The sequence below is a fragment of the Crocuta crocuta genome, unplaced genomic scaffold (assembly GCF_008692635.1).
Source record: "Crocuta crocuta isolate KB4526 unplaced genomic scaffold, BGI_CrCroc_1.0 scaffold580, whole genome shotgun sequence".
Taxonomy (NCBI): Eukaryota; Metazoa; Chordata; class Mammalia; order Carnivora; family Hyaenidae; genus Crocuta; species Crocuta crocuta.
In genome coordinates, this window is record NW_027527940.1 from 4,354,665 (window position 1) to 4,376,052 (window position 21,388).

At 37.0% G+C, this 21,388-nt stretch overlaps 2 protein-coding genes across 3 annotated transcripts in view; one reads left to right on the plus strand and one right to left on the minus strand.

The window, feature by feature from the left end:
- PPP2R3A (protein phosphatase 2 regulatory subunit B''alpha) overlaps positions 1–14,515 on the plus strand; it is a 163,132-nt gene extending 148,617 nt beyond the window's left edge. Inside the window, exon 14 of the mRNA XM_077752333.1 lies at positions 11,971–14,515. Coding sequence (XP_077608459.1) covers positions 11,971–12,103 — 133 coding nt within the window. The 3' untranslated portion in view covers positions 12,104–14,515. The remainder of the gene's footprint in view (positions 1–11,970) is intronic.
- Positions 14,516–16,074: 1,559 nt separating this feature from the next.
- The window catches only part of MSL2 (MSL complex subunit 2), a 33,192-nt gene continuing 27,878 nt past the window's right edge, over positions 16,075–21,388 (minus strand). For both annotated transcript variants that reach the window (XM_077752336.1, XM_077752334.1), the window contains exon 2: positions 16,075–19,359. In XM_077752336.1, coding sequence (XP_077608462.1) covers positions 17,768–19,279 — 1,512 coding nt within the window. In that variant the 5' untranslated portion in view covers positions 19,280–19,359 and the 3' untranslated portion in view covers positions 16,075–17,767. The remainder of the gene's footprint in view (positions 19,360–21,388) is intronic.

Genomic DNA, 21,388 nt, shown 5'->3' on the forward strand with positions numbered 1-21,388 from the left:
AATAAAGGCATCTACAAATCATACTTATGGTAAAAAATTGAATGCCTTCCCTCTAAGATCAAGAACAAAGCAAGGATGCTTCTATTCATAATTTCTACTCAGCATTGTAACTGAAGTCCTCCTATCATCTACAGTAAGACAAGAAAAAGACATTTAACATGTTCAGATTGAAAAGGAAAAAGTAAAACTATTCATAGATTATGTAACCTGAAAGTAGAATATACTAAGAAATCTACCTGAAAGCTACCATAACTAACGATTTAACAGTTAGCAAGATCTTATAATACAATATCAATATACAAAAATCATATTTCCATATACTAACTGAATAATCCAGTAGGGAAATCCAAATAAAAAAATTCTCATATTACCATCAAAAAGAACAAAATATTTAAGAATTAACATAACCAAAGAACTATAATACTTGCACAACTGGTGCTCGCTTCGGCAGCACATATAATACTTGCACAACTGAAAACTGCAAAAATGGTGCTGACCTAAATGGGATTAGAAAGTTAAGTATTGTTAAAATGTCAGTTCTTTCCAAATTTACAGATTTAACAAATTCCCTATCAAAATCCCTGCAGGCTTTTGGGGCGCCTGGGTGGCTCAGTCGGTTAAGCCTCCGGCTCCAGCTCAGGTCATGATCTCATGGTTCTTGGGTTCGAGCCCCATGTCGGGCTCTGTGCTGACTGCCAGCTCAGAGTCTGGAGCCTGTTTCGGATTCTGTGTCTCCCTCTCTCTCTCTGATTCTCCCCTGCTCACACTGTCTCTCTCTCTCAGAAGTAAATAAAACATTATAAAAAAAAAAAAAAAATCCCTGCAGGCTTTTGTTGTAGAAATTGGCAAACTGATCCTAAAATTTATGTAGAAATGCAAAATACTGGGGCTCCTGGGTGGCTCAGTCAGGAGCGTCTTTGGCTCAGGTCATGATCGCACAGTTTGTGGGTTCTAGCCCCGCGTCAGGTTCTGTGTTGACAGCTCAGAGCCTGGAGCCTCTTTCGGATTCTGTGTGTCTCTCTCTCTGCCCCTCCCCAAATCGTGCTCTGTCTCTGTCTCAAAAATAAACTATAAAAAAAATTTTTTTTAAAGAAATGCAAACTACCTAGAATAGCCAAACTTTTTTAAAGGAACAAAATTGAGGCACCTGGGTGGCTCAGGGGGTTAAACGCCCAACTCTTGATTTTATCTCCAGTCACGATCTCATGATCAACCCCTGGCTCTGGGCTCCATCCAGAGTGTGGAGTCTGCTTAGGATTCTCTCTCTGCCCCTCTCCTGCTCATGCTCTTTCTCTCTCTCAAAATAAACAAACGTTTTTTAAAAATAAAAATAAAAGGACAAAATTAAAGAACTTAGGCTGCCTTATTTCAAAGTTTACTATCAAGTAAACAATTGAGACACCATAGCATTGGCATGTAAATACATAGGTCAATTAAACACTCTAGAAATAGACCCTAATATGGATGGCAAATTTTCAACCAAAGGAGAAATCGTCTTTTCAAAAATGATGTTGAAATAACTGGCTATCCATATGCAAAAAGAAAAAAGAAAAAAAAAAAAGAACCCCAATCCATACCTCACAGCACATGCAAAAATAACTACATAGATAAAAGACCTAAATGTGAGAACAGAAACTCTAACACTTCTAGAATAAAACAGAGGAAAAATCATTGTGACCTTGGATTAGGCAAAGAGCAATAAAAAATCACTTTTAGATAAAATGGACTTCTTTTAAAATTAAAAACTATTGCCCTTCAAAAGCCACCATTAAGAAAAGGAAAAGACTGGGAGAAAATATTCCCAAAACATCATGATAAAGGAAGGGTTTATATCCAAAATATATAAAGAATTCTTACAGCTCAGTAATAAAAATACTAATAACCTAACTTTTAAACAGACAAAAGATTTGAATAAACACAACTAGAGATACAAAGAGCAAATAGCTATATGAAAAGACACTCCAGGTTGTTAGACATTAGGAAAATGCAAATTAAAACCACAGTGAAATACACCACAGTGTGGAGAGACCAACTAAAATCACTTGTCAGCAACGATGTGAAGAAGCTGGAACTTCATATATTGAACTGACGGGATGCACAATTATATAACCTCTTTAGAAAATTTTGGCAATTTCTTAAGTCAAACATACACTTATCACATGAATCGGCAGTTGCACTCCTAGGAATCTACCCAAGAAGAATGCTTACCCAAAGACTTGTACATAAATGTTTATAGCAGCATTATTTGTAGTTGCCCAAAACTGGAAATAATCCAAATATCCATCAAACTGGTAAACTGGTAAAATATATCCACAAAATGGAATGCTACTTAGCAATAAATAAAAAATAAACAAATTCATACTATTGATAAACACAGTATGAATGGATCTCAAAATAAGCTAAGTGAAAGAAGCTACACAAAAATGTACAATCCATTTTATTCCATTTATTTAAAATTCTAGAAAATGCAAATTAATCTATCATGACAACAAATTAGTGTTTACCTTGGGAGAGGAACAGTGATTATATAGGGGCATGAACTTTGGTTGGAAGGCAGAGGAATGGATATTTTCATGATTTTGAATGTTGAAATGCTTTTACAGGTATATACAGAAAGTCAAAATTTATAAATATAAGTAACCCATTGTATGTCATTTATAGGTCAATAAATAATACATGCAATAACATGATGAGTCTCTCAAAAATAACACCATGTAAAAGAAGCCAAACGCTAAAGACTACATAGTATATGATTCCATTCATATGAAATTTCTACAAAAGGCAAAATTATAGAGCCAGAAAGCAGATCAGTGGTCGCCTAGTTCCAGGAATGGGAGTGGAGAGTGAATCCAACAGGCACAAAGGCGAGGAGGGACAGATGAAAGAATGAAAGTCTTATAAAATTAGATTGTGTTATTGCCTGCACAATTTAAAAAATTTACTAAAACACACTGAACACTTAAGATCAGTGAATTACATATGGCATGTAAATTATATTTCAGTAAAACATTTAAAAAGCACAGTCAAAAACTTTTTGGCTTATTAAATTGGCAACAATTTTTTTTAAAGGTAATTTGTTAAAGGGTAATATTAATTGTCAACGTTTGCCATCCTACTACATACGAAGCATCATCATATACTGGTGAACAGAGACAGGATTCCTGTCTAAGCAGGGAAAACAAACAGATGCAATTTAAGTATTTTAACTGCTTCTCATAGAGGAAGCACACTGCAGTAACACCTCACTCAAGGTTCACTTAGTAAGACAAGCACTTTCAGATACTGTAGGTAGAAACAATTGGCCCAACCTCCCTGGAAAGTAATGTGACAATATGTAGCAACAGCCTGAATTTATACCCTTTCACTCACAATTCCAGTTTGGGGTATCTATTGTAAATAATCAAAAATTTGGATAGAACTGTTCTATCCAAACTGGCACTGGCCACTGGTCATTCTAAAATTCAAAGTAACACAAATGTACAATAGAGTAGTTCAATAAATCATGGTACCTATGTGTCATATTATGCAAACATTTATATTTTGTGCTTACACAAAAATGTAACACGGGGGTTAGAAAATTATAATTTCATTATTACAAATCTGTACATCTATATTTACAAGTTAAAAGATAAGGCTACAAAATATTAACTGGGCTGTGGGATTGCAAGTAATATTTTTATACTGGTGTATAATTTATGAGGTTCTTTTAACAAGCATATATTACTTTAATAAATAGGAAATGGAAGTTTTCTCCTTTATCTGTTTACATAGGTAATATGTTTAAATACGTGATACATAGGTGATATGTATACACAGCAGAAGAGGTAGAAAATACAGATAAACAAAAAACTTCACCTAAAATACACCATCCAGGGGCAGCTAGGTGGCTCGTGGTTGAGGGTCCAACTTCAGCTCAGGTCATGATCTCATGGTTTGTGAGTTTGAGCCCCACATTAGACTGGCTGCTCTCGGGGCACAGCCCACTTCAGATCTTCTGTCCCCCTTTCTCTCAGTCCCTCTCCTGCTCGGGCTGGCTCTCTCTCTCAAAAATAAGACATTTTAAAAAATTGTTAAAAGAAAATCCACCATCCAAAAATAGCGTGTCTTCCCTTCCAGACATTTCAATGCAAACAGGTAATTTGTTTTACAAAAATGGAATTTATACTACATACTGTTTTGTAACCTACCATAAAAGAAGAAAATAGAGATAGCAGCTATAAATACTTAGAAGTTTGTTAGTCTAAAAAGAAGAGAAACTGATGGCAGCTTTAGAGAATAAATAACTGGCTCAAGCACAAGTTTTTTCTAGTTGTGCTCAGAGAAAGTACCAGTGTGTCCGCAGGGAAGAGGGGAAGCAAAAAGATGCAGACAGAAGTAGAGGTGAGGGGTCACGAGAGGAGATGAGGGACCAGCTGTAATGAAATTAGACCAGAGTATATGAGAGGCTTCTGCTGGACACTCCTCTTCTCATGTTGTAGGAGATAAGATAAGGCCTCCATAGAGCCCATGTGGGTGATGAAGTCCTGTGGGCAAAGAAGGCTTACAATAGCCACAGAGAACTAGAATGTCAGAGGAATAGACCTGTTTACAGTTGTTAATAGCTGACTGATGTGGTTCAAAAGCAAGGCCAGACCCAGAATCCCAAGGTTACACCACCATGAGATGAAGCCCTAAGAGGAATTACAAATAGGTCAGGGTGAGTCTGTCAAACAAAAATTACGAGACTCAAATATGAGAAATGGAGGAAGCATGGCAGTACTATGGAAAGAGCGGAGGCTTAGGAAGGAACCAGACAGATCTGGTTCTACCTACCACTCACCAGCTGGGCAGGTTATCTGACTCCTGAGGCTCAGTTTCCAAAGACACCAGCAACTACCTTACAAGGTGGTTGTGAGAATCTAAGATAATATATCTAAACACCTGGCACGTAGTAGATACCTGATAAATAGCAGCTATTACTATTGTTGCGACTCCCTGTATGGGAAGAGAAGCAATATAACATTATGGTTAAGAGCATGGAATTTGGAGTTAGACAAACCTAATAATTTCAAATCCTTGCTCTAACATGTACTAGCTGTGTAATCTGAGGCATCCAAGCCTCAGCATCACCTAAACAATGAAGATATCACCTGCCACACTGAGCTGTTTAAACTGAAGGATTAAATAAGACCATGTGTAAATATCTTTATACTTTGCCCTCAAGGATAGTACCTATGTAATCAATAAACAATGGCTATTACTACCACCTCTGTGATTTTGGCCACATTACATAACCTCTGTGAAATAAAATTTAATCAACTGTAATATCACCATTCTACTCCCTACCTTATTCCTTCATTCCCAGGGCACAGCACCTGGCACACAGTTGGGACACAGTAAATATCTGTTACATGAACAATGGGACTATACCGAGAATTAGAGATAATGCATATAATGTATCCAAAAATGTCTGGCATATAAATGCTGCGAAAAATGGAGGAGTTCTCCACTAGAACCTGGGCTCCTCCAGGGCAAAGAACACTGTTTCATTCATCTTTTAATACCAGCACCTGGCAGAATGTTAGGGATGTAGGAGATCCTTAGCCAGTGTTTACTGAGTGGCACAGAAACCAACAATAATCCAGCAGCCACCCTCACTATAAGGATAACTGCAGGAGTCCAGACATTTTAACCCTCTAAGAACAACTTGAAATTCTCCATCTATTTTACTGTCTAACAAACACTGTAAGAAGCCTCTGTACCAGGTACCTGTACCACCTGATTCAAGGCTGGTACTTAGGTGATGCTTTGAAGAATGAGCTAGTAATGACTCCAGATTTTAGTGAGGTGAAAGACTACAAACCGTGAAGCTGCAAACACTGGGAATTATCACATCTAGCACACAACATGATCACAGCATACAACAACATTTATATAAATCCAAGGTAACGAATGGTCATAAAGGGAAAACCAGATAGGGTATCAGCTACATAAACCAGTTCAACTATATGTGCCACCCATATGAAGATAACAAGTTAGGATGCCATATGTATTTATCATTAACATTCTTATGATTTCTGCAATAAAGAAATTATTACAAGAAAACTGTAATAAAACAAATATGTAAAACAGACAAAAGGGTCCTCCATGTTGCTATCTTAGGAAACTGAGACCTGTTTTCTGTGTTTATTCTGAGAGTCTTTATTGATGAGTAGAGAAACAGAGGCCTGCACAAAATTTGGAAAGTATGGAGTGCCTGGGTGGCTCAGTCGGTTAAGTGTCCGACTTTGGTTCAGGTCATGATCTCACGGTTCGTGGGTTCTTTGTGGGTTTGAGCCCCTTGTCGAGCTCTGTGCTGACAGCTAGCTCAGAGCCTGGAGTCTGCTTCCCGATTCTGTGTCTCACCTCTCTGACCCTCCCCGTTCACGCTGCCCCTCTCCCTCTCCCTCCCTCTCTCTCAGAAATATATAGAACATTTTTTAAAAATTACAAAGTATAAAGAGATTTAAATCACCCTTGAGATAACCATTATTTACACATTAGTATACTTCTTTTTGATGCTTAATTTTACTCGAGTGTTCAAAAATATGGCTTTTAATGATTCAAAAGTCTTCTCAAGCAATAACTCACATCCATCTCCCTATCATTGGACATTTAGAGAATTCAGAACTGTTTACTACTGAATGTTTTTAAAGGTAGACTTCCCCCTTATATTAAATATAAATATATGAATTACTCTTTGTAAGAGTTGTACATTTACTTCCATCAGCATTGGAAAATAAAGTGCTGCAGGCAAAAAAGGCCAGCCCCAAATCCACCAGATCCTTTTCCGGGAATGCAGCTAGTAAGAGTCAAGTGTGGTATAAGGAGTTGTGTGGAGCCTGACTGTCCTCAGCAAAAAGGGAAAACTTAAGAGAAGCAGGGATAACTTGGGGGTTGAGGGGGAGGTGACATGTGTGTATAGTGGGGTGTGAGAAAAGGAATGACAGGAATATTCTGAAGCATGAGTTACAGTCTTAAAAGTAGAATAGTTCTAAGTTATGTTTTATAGTGCTCAGTAAACACTGAATTCTAAACACTAGACCTGAATTTAATAATGTTTTTAATTTTTTTCTGAATGAACAAATCAAAGCGCAATTTTATTTTCTTTCAATAGATATTCTCTAGTACTTAATGCCAGGCACTGTGGTTAGTAATAAAAATAAATGAAGCCCTATCCCTCCCTTCAAGTTCATAATTAGAATATATTTAACCCAAATTTTTTAGCTATATATACACAAACTAAATAATAATAAGTAACTGATGGCTTATGACCCTAGGGAACTGGAAGAGACCAAAAACTGAAGTGAGATCAACTTTCAGGCAAGAAAGTGGGTGGTACATATTAAGAAACTTTAGCAAGAGTTGGAAAATATTTTCTAGTTACTGAGTCAACAAGGAAATTCATTGATCCAAATGTCCAATTTCCCAAGTATTTCAGTTACTACATTTTATATAAGTGATTTAGGATTTAAAAGTATAAAGGTTAGATTTATCCACTCCTATATCTAAAGCATTATAGACTCCAAATTAAAGAACTACTTAACATTTTATTTATGCTTATAGCCACCACGTCTTAGACTTCCTCAAACCCTGAGTTAAATATTCTAGCACTTTACCCCTGAAAAGAGAATCCCAAAAATAGAATCAGACCACAATCCCCAGATAATACCTTGAAACTGTACAAATCCTTTTTCAGATCATATATGTGCCAATCATTATTTCTACTAATTCCAGGAGTCAGCAGAACCAGCCTTAATACTTTTCTCCAGAAATTGCTCATCTGAGAGGGAAAAACTTACTTAGGGAAACATGTTTTTAAAGACAACATATTGCTAGCAAAAATATATAACCATTATTTTCCCTTATACTAACACTGTGAATACTAGGTTAAATTTGTTCAGTTTGATACCTAGGTTTTCTAACGAACTATTTGTGAACCCTAGGAGTTCTGCTTCAATTCTCTGACCCTGCTAACTCATTCAAAAACAGCCAGTTAAATTAACAGAATATTTCATAAAACATCTTCATTTGTGTCCAGAGGAATCCCAGTAACCTACAAGTAAACGTGGAAGTGGTCATTTAGAAGGAATAGGCTCTCTTTCAGGAATTCCTAGAGAACAAGATAAAGTTTAGACTCTCAACGTTCTGACTTAAGTGGCTTGGAGATGACTTTTGCACTCTCATCATTTTACTGACTTCAGCCTTCCCTGAGAACTCAATGTATCATTTCACAAGAGCCTTAGGACATCATTTTTTATTCATCATTTTGAGCTCCTAGTGCCAGGCACTATACTATAGCCCAAGGAAATTGCCAGTGGGCAAATGGATGCTTTATAATCAAGTAGAGAAAACAGACATTTAATTATATAATTTGAAGAAAACAAATAGAGCCAATAATGGAGAGAGACTTGCAACTTAGGGTGCTGAGAAAAATTCCTGAGATGATAACCTACAGGTTAAGAAGGAAATCGTTCTGAAAAAGGGAACAAAAATATTCTAGGTAGAGGAGAAAATATATTCAGTGGCTCTGAGTCAGGAAACAAGGAAACAGTGCGTCAAGGATATTTTAAAAGACCAGTATGGCTGGAATATAATGAGCAATAGAAGGAAATATGGCTGGAGCCTGAGCATACAGAGCCTCAGGAAGCTATTGAAAAAGAGTTAAACAAGAAATATCATCCCATTTCCAGTTTTTGAAGATAGTAATCTTCAGATTACTAGTGGTACAAGAATAGAGAAGTAGGGAGACATAAGGAAGCCATTACAAACATCTAAATAAGAAATGGCCATGGGGGTTAAAGAGGGCACTTGTGATGAGCACCGGGCATTGTATGGAAGTATTTAATCACTATACTGTACACCTGAGACTAATACTATACTCTATGTTAATTGGAATTTAAACAAAAAATTTAAAAAAGAGATCATTACTCAGGCACTGGGAACCAAGAACCTTTTAAATGACCTTTCAGATTAAAAGATAAGAACAAGTTAAACAAAAGGGCACTGCAGGCCACAGAAGAACATGTACAGTGGCATTAACTCCCAAGACCATAGCTCATTTTGACAAGCTAAATAGCCTGGTATGGCAATAGCAAAGAGTATGTGACAAGAGTGAAGGCAGGAAGTCCAGTGTTAGAGAACTGTTGCAGCCCAAGCAATGAAATATAGTGCCCTGAACTAAATCAGTGGCAGTGGGGAGAGAGGGGCAGAATTGTGTCCGTGTATTATTCTAAGTGGTAGAAGAAACTGGCTGGATTTGAAAAGGGAAAGGCAAAGAGGAAAGAGAAATTTGGGATTACTGGATTTTTGGCTTTAAAGGGGTAGATTATGGTGGAGTCAGGGTGTGGGAAGGATGGGTTCAGCTTTGTATATACTGCCATAATGAAAGAGCCACAAGAGTAGATAGTTGGATACATGGCAGTCTCCAGTTTAGAAAGAGGCTGAGTCTGGACATGTACATTTAGAAACTACAGATAAACAAGTGGTGGATAAAGCTGCAAGAATGAATGACAGTCCAGAGAAGAACAAAATAAGAAGAGTTTAGACCAGAATTCTAGGATGTGTTGACACTGAAGGGGCAAGAGTTAGAGCAGAGTTTCTCAATGGCACTGATGTTTTAAGCTGGATAATTCTGTTGTGTGGTGTTGTCTGGCACATTATAGGATGTTTAGCAGCATCCCTGAACTCTACCCACTAGATGCCAGTAGAACCCAACCGGTTGTGACAATCAAACATGCTTCCAGACGTTGCCAAATGCCGCGGAGCTGGGGAATTGCCTCCATTTGAGAAACACTGAGTAGGAGAGTAAAAAATTTTAGCTGAGATCTGACTTCAGCTCAGGTCGTGATCTCAGTTAGTGAGTTTGAGCCCCTCATCGGGCTCTGTGCTGATAGCTCAGATCCTGGAGCCTGCTTTGGATTCTCTCTCTGCCCCACCCTTGCTCACACTCGGAAGGAAGGAAAGACAAAAATTCTAAGTGAGCTCCCTCACCCCAGAAGATTCCTCCAAAGGCTCTGTGCATAGTACCGTTCTTGTTGCCTTGAGAGTACAAAAGAAATGCAGGTGGCATTCCTCTATATCCAACCCACAGGGCACTGGAATATCTTTATGTACTATATTGGATCAAATCCATTGCTAGAAATCCAGTTTCTGGTATGAGGCTATAGTGGGAAAAAATATTATTCTGTAGGAACTCTTAAAAATAACACACAAAAAATGTGACCCCAACCCCCTAATAGGAATAGGTGTCACCACCCTGCTCCAGTAGTTAAGCCCAAGCACCTCTCTATCATGAGAATATCTAATACTTCCAAGAGTTTATGATTTATAGGTCTTCTCACCTTATCTCCACTTGGCCCTTATGAAGGGCAGGAACTGCTATTATCTCACTAGTTGAGGAAATTGATGCAGAGGGGTTAAGTAACATATCCAAAATAACATTAAGTGATCAAACTGACATTGGAACATGATTTTTCCAAAGCCCATGTTCTAAGGTTAGAAACCACATAACCATTATTCTAGATGGCCTCCATTATAGTACAAACTCAGTAGGAAGGGGCTAGTTCAGTCTTTTTCACCATTGTATTCCTAGTATTTGGCTCATGCTTAGAATAGGAGCTCAGATATTTACTGAAGGAGTTTCAGTTCAGACCTCTTGAATGTATTCCCAGATCTGCACTGAGATGTTTAAGTCACTGAGAGCTCAGGTAAGTTTGGTCATCAAGAGGAAGAAAATGTCTTCCACTCTTGACAAGAAATAAGCACAGTATCTCAGACACTGCATTGCTAGAATTAGCTTTTGAGATTTTGGTCCAGTAATGGAGGCTCAACCATCAACCCTTAAAGCAAAGTTACCCTCCCATCTGCCTCCTTATCCAACTGATGCCAGTTACATTGAGGCCTCAAGGGGATGGGAGAAGAATGGAAATAAAGTATAGAATGGAATATTTCTGCAAAATTTTTGATAGGATTATAAACTGGTACTCAAGGGGACGTTTTCTAAACATCAGCTAAGCTTTTATTATTATTATTAAACATTCTCTAACCTTTATTCAAAAACATTTTAGAGTTGAATAGGTACCACCTCTACTATTGGGCACACCTGTCAACATATTTTTCATTAGCAAGCGTTGGTACCTTTTTGATGAAAGGACTATGTGTCCAGGAATTTCTGCACAGATACTGTGTAAAAAGTCCTTGCAAAGGATAAGGTTACTAAGCTGGTGATGCCAAATACTGCCAACAGACATTGGTAATTATCATTTCTATTTTTCTGGGCCCACATATAGCCTCAGCAGATTTATCAATAATTCAAACAGCCATCATTCCCACTAGATATATTGTCATCCCTGCCTAAGGCCACCCTCAAGAATAGCCTGGAAAATAATGGAACTCAGGAGATACCAAAAACTTCTAAGGGGAGTAAGCAGAGGGAATATGCTGGGGAGTTCTGTAAAAAATGGAAGAAATCCATGAATGGGCTTCATCTACTCTAGGTACACACTTGCACATCTAAATGTACTTCTTGGAAACCATAGAAGCTATAAAGCAATTTGAGTTGAACGTTCCCCACTCTGCATGAAAGCCACTTCAATGAAGGCATTCATATAAAGTTTGTACTTTATGGACCTCACACCCTCCGCAACCTATCTCCTCCATAATGCCCTCATTCACACCAACACTCCTTAGGGAAAGCTAGATACAGCACAGTTTCAACAAATCCTAACATGAACTTGGGCTTTAAGGAACAGGGAGAATATGTTTTCTGTTCTAGATGAAAGCATGGTCTCCTCCAGCATGGTTCAGTTGTTTACAGCCATTATTTAGCAACTGAGGGTACTTCTGCAAGCCTGGTGGTTTCCAGTCTCTAGTTTGCCATATTGACTTCTACCCAAACAATGAAGTTTTGTTTTGTTTTAATCAGTAACTCACTTTTGTTTGTTCTTGCAGCTCCTTTGAAGATTATGAAACAGAAGAACCTGCCTCTCCCTCTGAAATTGGAAACAAAGGCAATAAAAGTAAAATAGTAACCTCAAGCCTTTCAGAGAAATGTGGAAAGCTTCAGTCAGTGGATGAAGAATAGCTGCCAAGGTCTACATGAAAGAGATATGTAATTTAAATCTTTTTCTTGTGAAGATGCTCCAGTTTGCATACTGCTTAAAGGCTTTGATTTCTGCCAAGTGTGTATCTGCACTAGGAACTTTAAAACATTTTTAAGCAATAGATCTGGATACACATGCTCAATTTGGTGGACTCCTCCAATTTGCCTCAAACCTCTTACAGACCTTTTCCTCCAAACAAATACAATGATATATACATCACCTTCCAAAGACTGTGAATCCGCACTGTTCACCCCTGAATGTACTAGCGATCTTTTGGGGACAGTGCCAAGCACAATTCTCTGCACAAAAGCAGGAGGTGCCTCTGTTGTCCAGCTTCCCTGAGGTCCCTCAGGGCTCCCATGGAGCCCAGAAGAAACCTTCACTTGCAGAAAACTTGAGTCAAAAAAATTCTGGAACTTGAGAAAGCAGATAAAGGGCCTCCAGAAATGACTTACCCCTGGTAATAAAAGCACTGCCAGAACATCTCAGACTTTTTAATATGTGTACTGGAGTTCAAAGATCTTGAACTTACTTGGTTTAATGTAACTTCACAATGACCTGCCAAACTGCTAGTCACTTTACATCCTCAGGTATTGTAACCACTGGGCCTTCCAACCTTGCTGGCAAGCTCTGCATAATCTCTCCCCATCCTGACTGTGGATCTTATATAAGATAGGATGAAAAAAAAACTTCTAAGTACAGAATTTGATTCATACTTGAAAAAATTTCCTTTTAACTTATCTAACATTTGTGGAGAATTACTGAAGGACTTATTAATCTTCAAATTAGTTGATGTCCCCCATCTACACTTCCTATCAGAAGGCCTACTTGAAGACGTAGTGATTTGAAAATTTTTACTAGATGCATTCATCACTATTACACTAAGCCAATAGTAAAGGCCTCAATCTAAACATTATCCATTCATGTTGAAAAGAAACTATTTCAAATATTCCATCACCTCAATATTTAGCACAAAAATGGAAGAAAACTGTGATGCCACCCATAAAGAAAACCAGCTTCATCTTTACTATAATTGTAGAAGTGTTCATTACAGAATTATTTTCTCTGCAAGCCACAATGCAGCCAAATCCTGCAATATCCTTAAGAACTGAAAACTATTAAGAAGGATGGAAATTTCTAATAGTGTAAGTAAAAGACACTCCCAAGAAACTTTTTCACAACCATCTCTGTCAAAGTCATCACCTTTTCCCCTGGGTTTTTTGCTTTAACCACATGTCCTGAATGCCAGAATAGCTTCTCTTGCCACTCTGCTTTGGTTCCTCCTTACTGGTATGAAAGTCAAACAATGAAATAATCAAACCTTGGGCTATAGTAGGCAAAAAGTGGCAATTTAGGAAATGCACCATCAACTGATGCAGTTTGCTGTTATTTTACCTTTTATGATCAGAACTAATCTTCCATTTAACTGTTAGATAAAGTGAAAAATATTAAAATTTGGTATCTAATAGTTCACAAAGAACTAAAAACTTAAAAATGACTATATTTTTAGGAAAAATTATATGCAATAACCTAAATACACTAGTAAATTAGAAAATATTTGTATTTGTGATACATGAACTTGACCATCTATCCCATCCACCCTTTACCAGGGAGGGAAAGCAATTTTTATGTCACATAAAATATTAAAAAGGTAAGATTTTTAAAGCCAGATATGGTTTAAAGGTTTTATTATCCATAATGATCTAAACTATTTCTAAGCCTCAAAAAGTAAAAAAGTTTCAGTATACATTTTTTTTTTTAATATACTATTTGGCTTTTACCTTTTTACTTTGTGTCTCCTTACTGAAATCCTCTTTCTTTTACTTTGGTCTGTATTTGGTTTCAAAAGTCTGTAATTATTATAAAAAGTTACACCTACCCATATCATTCAAGATAAAGCTATTTTAATTTAGGTTACCCAAAGTATATTTTCAGAAAGAAGCGTTTTGATGTACTCCTTTCTTAAGAGTTGAATACAAGAAATGTGACTTCTGAGGAACTAGGACAGTATATATATGACTTTCTGGTAAAGAGATCTCACTGAATATTATCATTACTGCCCAACTGGAAATTACAAGTTTTTATAATATCCCTGGCTCCTTGATAAAAATTGAAGGTTATCATGGTCTTAATGCAAGTCAATGAAAAATGAACTTTATAACATTAATTGCTAAGGTAATCAAAGTAATGAAATTCTGTATATTTTCTCTGCATCTTACCTATGTCACTGTGTCAAAGTGTTTATAAAATTCTAGAATCAAATGAGGTGTAAGGTATTTGCTCGATACTTGGAAATGTTAAAGTGTATTTGGGTGGAGAAACCTGCATGATTTAACTTGTTTTTGTTTTTCCCTTTTTGCAAAACTAAATAAAGACAAGTTGTCAAATATGAACCATGGTCACTAAGATAATCACTACACACTTTTGGTTTTTTCACACTTCCAAATCATTTTTATGTTTGAGAGATTAACACTGTAAATAAATTTGAGTTTTAAATAACTCTTTGAACCCCTGGGAAATCTAGAAGGATAACACCTCATAACTGAGAAGGGATTTCCTCTGGGAGGGAATAAGGAAGACTAGATATTGGGAATAAAAGGTTTACAAGGATCAAAAGGACTTTAGCCTTATATATAATGTATTCTTTTTAAGACTGTGTAATTGATTATCTGGTTACCTAAAACTTAATTTTTTAGAAAGAAAGGAGAAAAATTAAAATATCATCCAAGTTTAAGATTTCAACTTAGTATTTTCTAAAGCATTTTTATATCTGTTACCTATGATATGGGAATCTTTTCATCTGTTCTAAGGCTTACTTTTCTTCAAGGTTACAAGAATTGTTTCAAGAATACTAAGAACAGTGAAATAAAAGGAATTCTTTATCCTAGGACCATATTATAGCTCTGCACAGAAATGTAGATTTAATGAAGCTAACCAAAAAGATATAAGTCGCTAGATCTAAAACTTTAATCACCTAAGGTGAAAGATAATTTGATTACGTACGTTAATAACAAAGACTCAAAAGAACAAATGAAGATGTGTCATATTAAAAGCTGTTATTGTTTTGGTGGTTTCAATCCTGATAAAGTAAATCCATTTACTTTAGTAATAATTTCTCAATCATCCCTATTTAGCCACTGGTCAGCATTCCTAAATAACTCATGGTATAAAAAAAAAACAATATAAAAATCAAGGCACTGTAATTATTCTTCCCCAAATGTATATAATATAGGCCATTCAGAGCATGCTATCCCAAACTCCTCAGTATTCTACAACATAGAATTATAAAACTAACATTTATTGATAGATTTAAGGTGTAATACAGGTTTCCAAAAATGTGGCAGTGAGAATACCAGCATAAAAAAGAGAAACTTGTGCTAAAAACAACCTGAATTCATCATTGGCAATATTACATAACAATCAAGGCCCTCACATACTAATGATTTCCGTTTTGTCTATATTGCCAACCTCCCATGCATCAAAAAACACAAAACTAAAATTATCAAACTTGGGAAGCAACAAAGTATTCTATGAATTTTAAGATCATAATATTAGGAAAGTTTGGGAGATTTGCAAATATATCCTAATCATCCATGTGTACAATCTCATTTCTAGTCATTTTTGCAGTGATCATTAGTGAATAAAGAACAGATTTTACAAGTTTATATAGCAGGGCATCTGGGTTCAACACAAAACTGTTACAAACTTTTAGGCAAATACATGTTGCATAAGACACTGCTAACACTTAGAGGAATTAAATAAAATTCCAAAACTTGGAAAGCAAATAAAGACAAGACAACTAAGAAGCATTTTCCACCATTTACTCTTGTTATCAAAAATAGTTCAACTCTTCTTGCAAAACAAAAACAAAATAGTACATACTGGACACATACATCACATTTTTCTTCCTATGGCTTTAGCCCACCCCCACCCCAAAAATAGAGACAAAAAAAAAAAAAAAAAACCAAAAAAAAAAAAAAAAAAAGGCCCAAAAACAAAAAAAACAACTCTACCTGACCACATTCACAGAAAATGACACCAGGGTACACTACAAAACAGAAGGAGGTGTCATCTGCTCTGTGTCCAAAGGTTTCTTCTCCATGTCTTGTACTAGGTGAGTAACCATCATTGAACATGCTGTGTGCCAAATCAAAACATAACTTCAACATGTCAGCATAGCTTCAACATGTCAGATCTCATGAGAGATGGTGAACGTAGTAGAAATTGGAAATTTTCCAGCAGTATTTTTCTTTAAATAAGCACTGTCAAAGCAGCAATTCTTCTTTTAAATCATAAGGTCATTTTCTTTACAACCTAGTCAGTCCTTGTTTTATTTGGGCTGTGCTCTTTTCAAGCAACTGACTAGATTTCCCTTCAACAGAATGTTTGTACTTGTCTCCCCCATAAAAATTAAAGGGAAGGCGTGCATTTAAACTGAAACAGTTTGTGCTTTACATGCAAAAGAGCATTCTTTAAAAAAAGAAAAAAACCATATCCTCCTAGCTTCAAACCTACCTAAATGCACAGGCTTCATAAAAAGGCATTTTTATTTGGCCTCCATAAAGAAGCCTTCATAACGAATAGCACCAGAGGAGAGGAGAGGAGAGGAGAGGAGAGGAGAGGAGAGGAGAGAAGGAGCATATTCAAAATAAAGTCTGAAACTATCAGAGGAACCAAAAAAAAAAAAAAATCAAAGAAGTGGCCAACAGCAACAAATATAATGCATAAATCCCGTGAGTTTTGGGGCATTATTCCAAAAATTATTTTAAATAAATCCCAACTTCTAAATAAAAATTTTTATAATTTTTTAAAAATTCTGTCACATCTTATAATCTAAATTCAATTACCTTCAGAATAAAACTGCTCTTCTCCACTTCATTTATCTAATTATAACATTGCTAAAAGTGAAGGACTTCAAAATTTTTTCCCTAGAAATGAGTCAGACATAACTATAAAAGGGAATCAACTCAGAAGAGTTTTGTAGCATAAACAGCTAAATATCTGTAGTCTGACAGAATTTCAGTTTGTTCACTTTTTAAAAGACAGATTTCAACATTCTAATGAGGGGCAAATTTTCTTTCATAATACTGCTGATTTAAGAACTGCTACATACACCAGTAGCCAATTTTCATGATAAGAAATGGTATTACGTCAGCACAAAGGTTGAGCTGGACACATCAGCTTTTCAACAGGAGAAACATCAATGACATCTGAAGGCAGCACTGAGTCTCCTGAACAAACTAATGGCTACTTTTTTCACAAAAAATTAGCACAATCTTTATGGACTGACTAGATACCACTTCCTTACATTTAATCATAAACTTTGATTATGCACAAAGCATGACCATAAACAATGAGGTTAATGTTATTTTCCTTGCCAAAGTTCATTTTGTATAAATCAGTTGCATCAGCATTTGTTCTCAAACTATGAGGTTCTGTAAGAACTAAGGACATATAGTTGTAGGGTTACTCCTCCGTTATCTGCAAACTATTTCCCCGACACTAACACATATAACTTAGCAATGAAAACACTTGATACAAGTGATCTATATGCAGGAGCTCCGGCAAGTTAAACCAACAAAACCATAGCTGCCGTAAAACTGTAGCTATTTCCCTACCAGAGGTAGGTTTAAAGACCCACTGATTTAACAGTCGAATCTCATGTCTATAGCTTCATCCAAACTTTTATCATCATGTGTACTGGCAGCTAAAAATGTTGTTACTGGGGACCCTGTGACATTAATTACACTGGTGCTGGTACTAGCATTACGCACAGCAATGCTAGTCACATTAATGCCCAAAGTGAGCCTGGTCTGCTCCAAGGCCTTTTCTGGCACAGCAAATGCCTCCAGCTTCTTCTCCCCATTGGCCATATAGGAGTTTTGGCAGCCACGACATATACAATCTAAGCAGGCTTTGCGGTTAGAGTAGCAAGGGCAGCGTTGGCCGCGGCATGTAAGAACACTTGGATTTTGAGTAGCACGCCCACATTTACACCCTTTCTTTTCCTGGGGTTTCTTATACACAGTCTTGGTAGGACTTCCTGGCATAAAATGGTGACTAGGAATCTTTTCCTTTACTGTTTTGTCTTTTTTAAGAATACCTGGCTTGGTTTTAGAGTGCGATTTCTTGGATCCATGTTCATGACTCTTTTTCATGCTTTTAGTAGATAAAAGTACAGTTTTGCTGATTTTGGGTGTTGTGCCTCCATTGGGAACAGTTGCTATAGGTTGAAGAGAAATTTTGCTCTCTCGTTTCACTGTCACAGGAGCAGATGCCCCCAACGTTGGGCCTCGGATAATGGTAGAAATTGGAAGTGGCTGAACTTTCTCACTGTCACTTTCTGATCTGGATCGTTTTCTATTCAATTTTGCTACTTTTGGAGTTGCTGCCGTACATGATAACCCATGAAGTGCAGGGCTGGTAGACATAAAAACATTATGGCTAAGAGACTGGGAAGAAAGCTGCAGAAAAGGTCCATTGGATACAGTGGCTTCCAAGTTGGGCTGCAAATTAGGGCAACAAACCTCTGTATTTGAAACAGTTTCTAAGCTGCGAAGCACTTCCTCAACACTCAGTAATAAAGAATCACCAGGTTTTATATCTTCACTGAAACTGCAGATATCAATGCCTGTGGAACATAAGTCAGTGGCTACTGTGTCACAGACAGGTGGCAAGCTGTCGGACAGATCCTCAGTTTTTATGTCAACAGTGTTACATACATCAATTGTGTTTGAATGTTCAGGTGAAGGAATATTTATACCAAATCTATCTATTGAAAGCCCATTATAAGTAGGCAAACCATTGATAACAGAACTGCCAATAGCAATGCTGAGGGTGCTTTCAGATATTGGAGATAAACTAGCTTGAGGATCAGCTGTGGGTTCTGAGGTCGAAGGTAAAGGGGAATGTGTTAAACACAAAGTAAAGGATGAATCTGAGGGTTTCTCGGTCTCCTCACAAAACAATGATCCATCATTAAGCAAAGCCAAAATATCAGAAGAACAGTCGACTGCTTCTATTATATCCCGTGCCAATGTAGTCTGTGTTATATATTCGCATAGTTTTTTGTAGCAGTTCACTAGGATGCTTAACTGCTTGTTTTCCTCAAATTGCTCATAGTCTTTGCACCAGCTACATGAAGGTTTCATCATCATTTTCTTGCCTTTACAAGATTTGCAGACATAATGTTGGCAGGTGGAGTTGGTGGGTGCAATAGGATCTTGTAGCAAATGTCCTAAGAGGGAAAAAGGAGGAAAGCAAAGATTTTAGTAAAACAAACTTATGATTTCATATACTGAAGATGAGATTTTAAGTAATCTACTGAGATGGGTTAAACAAACTCACCAGACCAAGTAACAAAAAATAGATCTTACAGGAAATGGAAAAATACTCAACAGTGCACTTCATTTCCATGACATATTCCCCATTCCTTTATCTCAAACCAGAATCTTCCTTGATTCTGTTTCTCTCCCAAACAGTAATGTTCTGGTCCACTTTCTTATCCTCTTCTCCAAAGGCTATAAAGAGGTGAAGATCAGTCACCAAAAGCACAAACTAGGCTGAAAACCCTTGGAACCTCAACCTAATGCAACACAGTAATGCTACAACATACTGAACAAAATCATACTGTTTATTTTGTATTAAACACTGGGAGAGAGGGACACTTAGTCCCCACCCTCATTAAACACTGCTGAAGGGTATTAGTACAAAGGTAGCTTGACCAAAAAAAAAATAGAGTTACGGGGCGCCTGGGTGGCTTAGTCGGTTAAGCGTCCGACTTTCGCTTAGGTCATGATCTCGCGGTTCATGGGTTCGAGCCCCGCGTCGGGCTCTGTGCTGACTGCCAGCTCAGAGCCTGGAGCCTGTTTCAGTCTGTGATTCCCTCTCTCTCTGACCCTTCCCTGCTCACGCTGTCTCTCTCTCTCCCCTAGAAATAAATAAAACATTTAAAAAAAAAAAAAAAAGTAGAGTTCCAAACCATTTCATATGATATACACTAATCATAAACTAAGAAAAGATTAAAATACAGTTATGAAAAGGAACTATGTTCATGTATCAAAAAAGAGAATACTACACTAAACTACCGTTCTCCTACAGAAAATCAAAATATGATGACACAAAAAAAATTATGTTTAAACGTTTCAAAAGGACAAAAGTGGCATACTACCTGACTCAACTTCTTCTGGCAAAAGATAAAATGACCTAGTCATAAACCACAAATATCTGAAGTAAAGCAGTATCATATAAAAGTGAAAGTAGTCTTCCAACCACATACAACTCCCAAATTAAAAACGACCTGTGTAGATTACATACCAGGAAGTGGAAAGCAACTAGATTCAGTCCGTACTTCCACCTTACTCCTCAAAGAAGCAATGTGTTTGGTCCCCAATTAAGGACACATGGTTAGTAATAAACTCAAAGCAGCACCTATTTTCTCACAGAAAACTATTTTTAAGTTTTTCTTAATTAATTATTCTTAAGTAATTTAAGACTCAGGCATGGGAAAGAAGGTACTTCGGGCTATAGGCAAGTAGAATCAGCAAACCCCCTCTCTTAAAAGCAATTATAAATCTGAAAATTTTTGACAAAAGGAGTCATTTTCATGTTCAAAGACATAAAACCATCTGAGAACCATTTACGTTCGAAAAATGCTCGATTTCAGCGAACAACACTGAGAATCTGTGGTGTTCTCGTCTGGGGCTACTCAGTTCTCCCCTATCACTCAGCTCCACTAGTGTTACCCTGTGAGGACAAGGAGCCCAAAAGCTGCTGTGATGGCAGAGGGCTCACTCCATTTTTAGTGCAGAGGATAAAGCAGAGACCCAGAGACATGATCACTGAAAGTGACTTCTCGGAGGCTACTCAACTGGAGAAGGCAAACAACACAGTTCTCACTAGCCTAAGGTTACATAAGCCCAGATTAAATACGCACAAGATGAAAATTCACCCCCAAGTTGATCTGTAAATTCAATGTAATCCTTAGGAGAATCTCAGGTGAGTGGTTTTTTTTAATTGACAGACTGATTCTAAAATTCTTAGGGAATCCAAGAACCTAGGATAGCCAGAACAATTTTTTAAAAGAGCAAAATCAGAGGACTTATTCTATCAAATTCTAAAATCTTCTTTAAAGCTACAATAATCAAAACAACGTGGTAGTGGCAAAAGGATTAAGCATATAACTCAATGGAACAGTACAGAATCCAGAATGAAAATTCTTACATTTATGATCAACTGATTTGTGCAACAAGAGTGCCCAGATAATT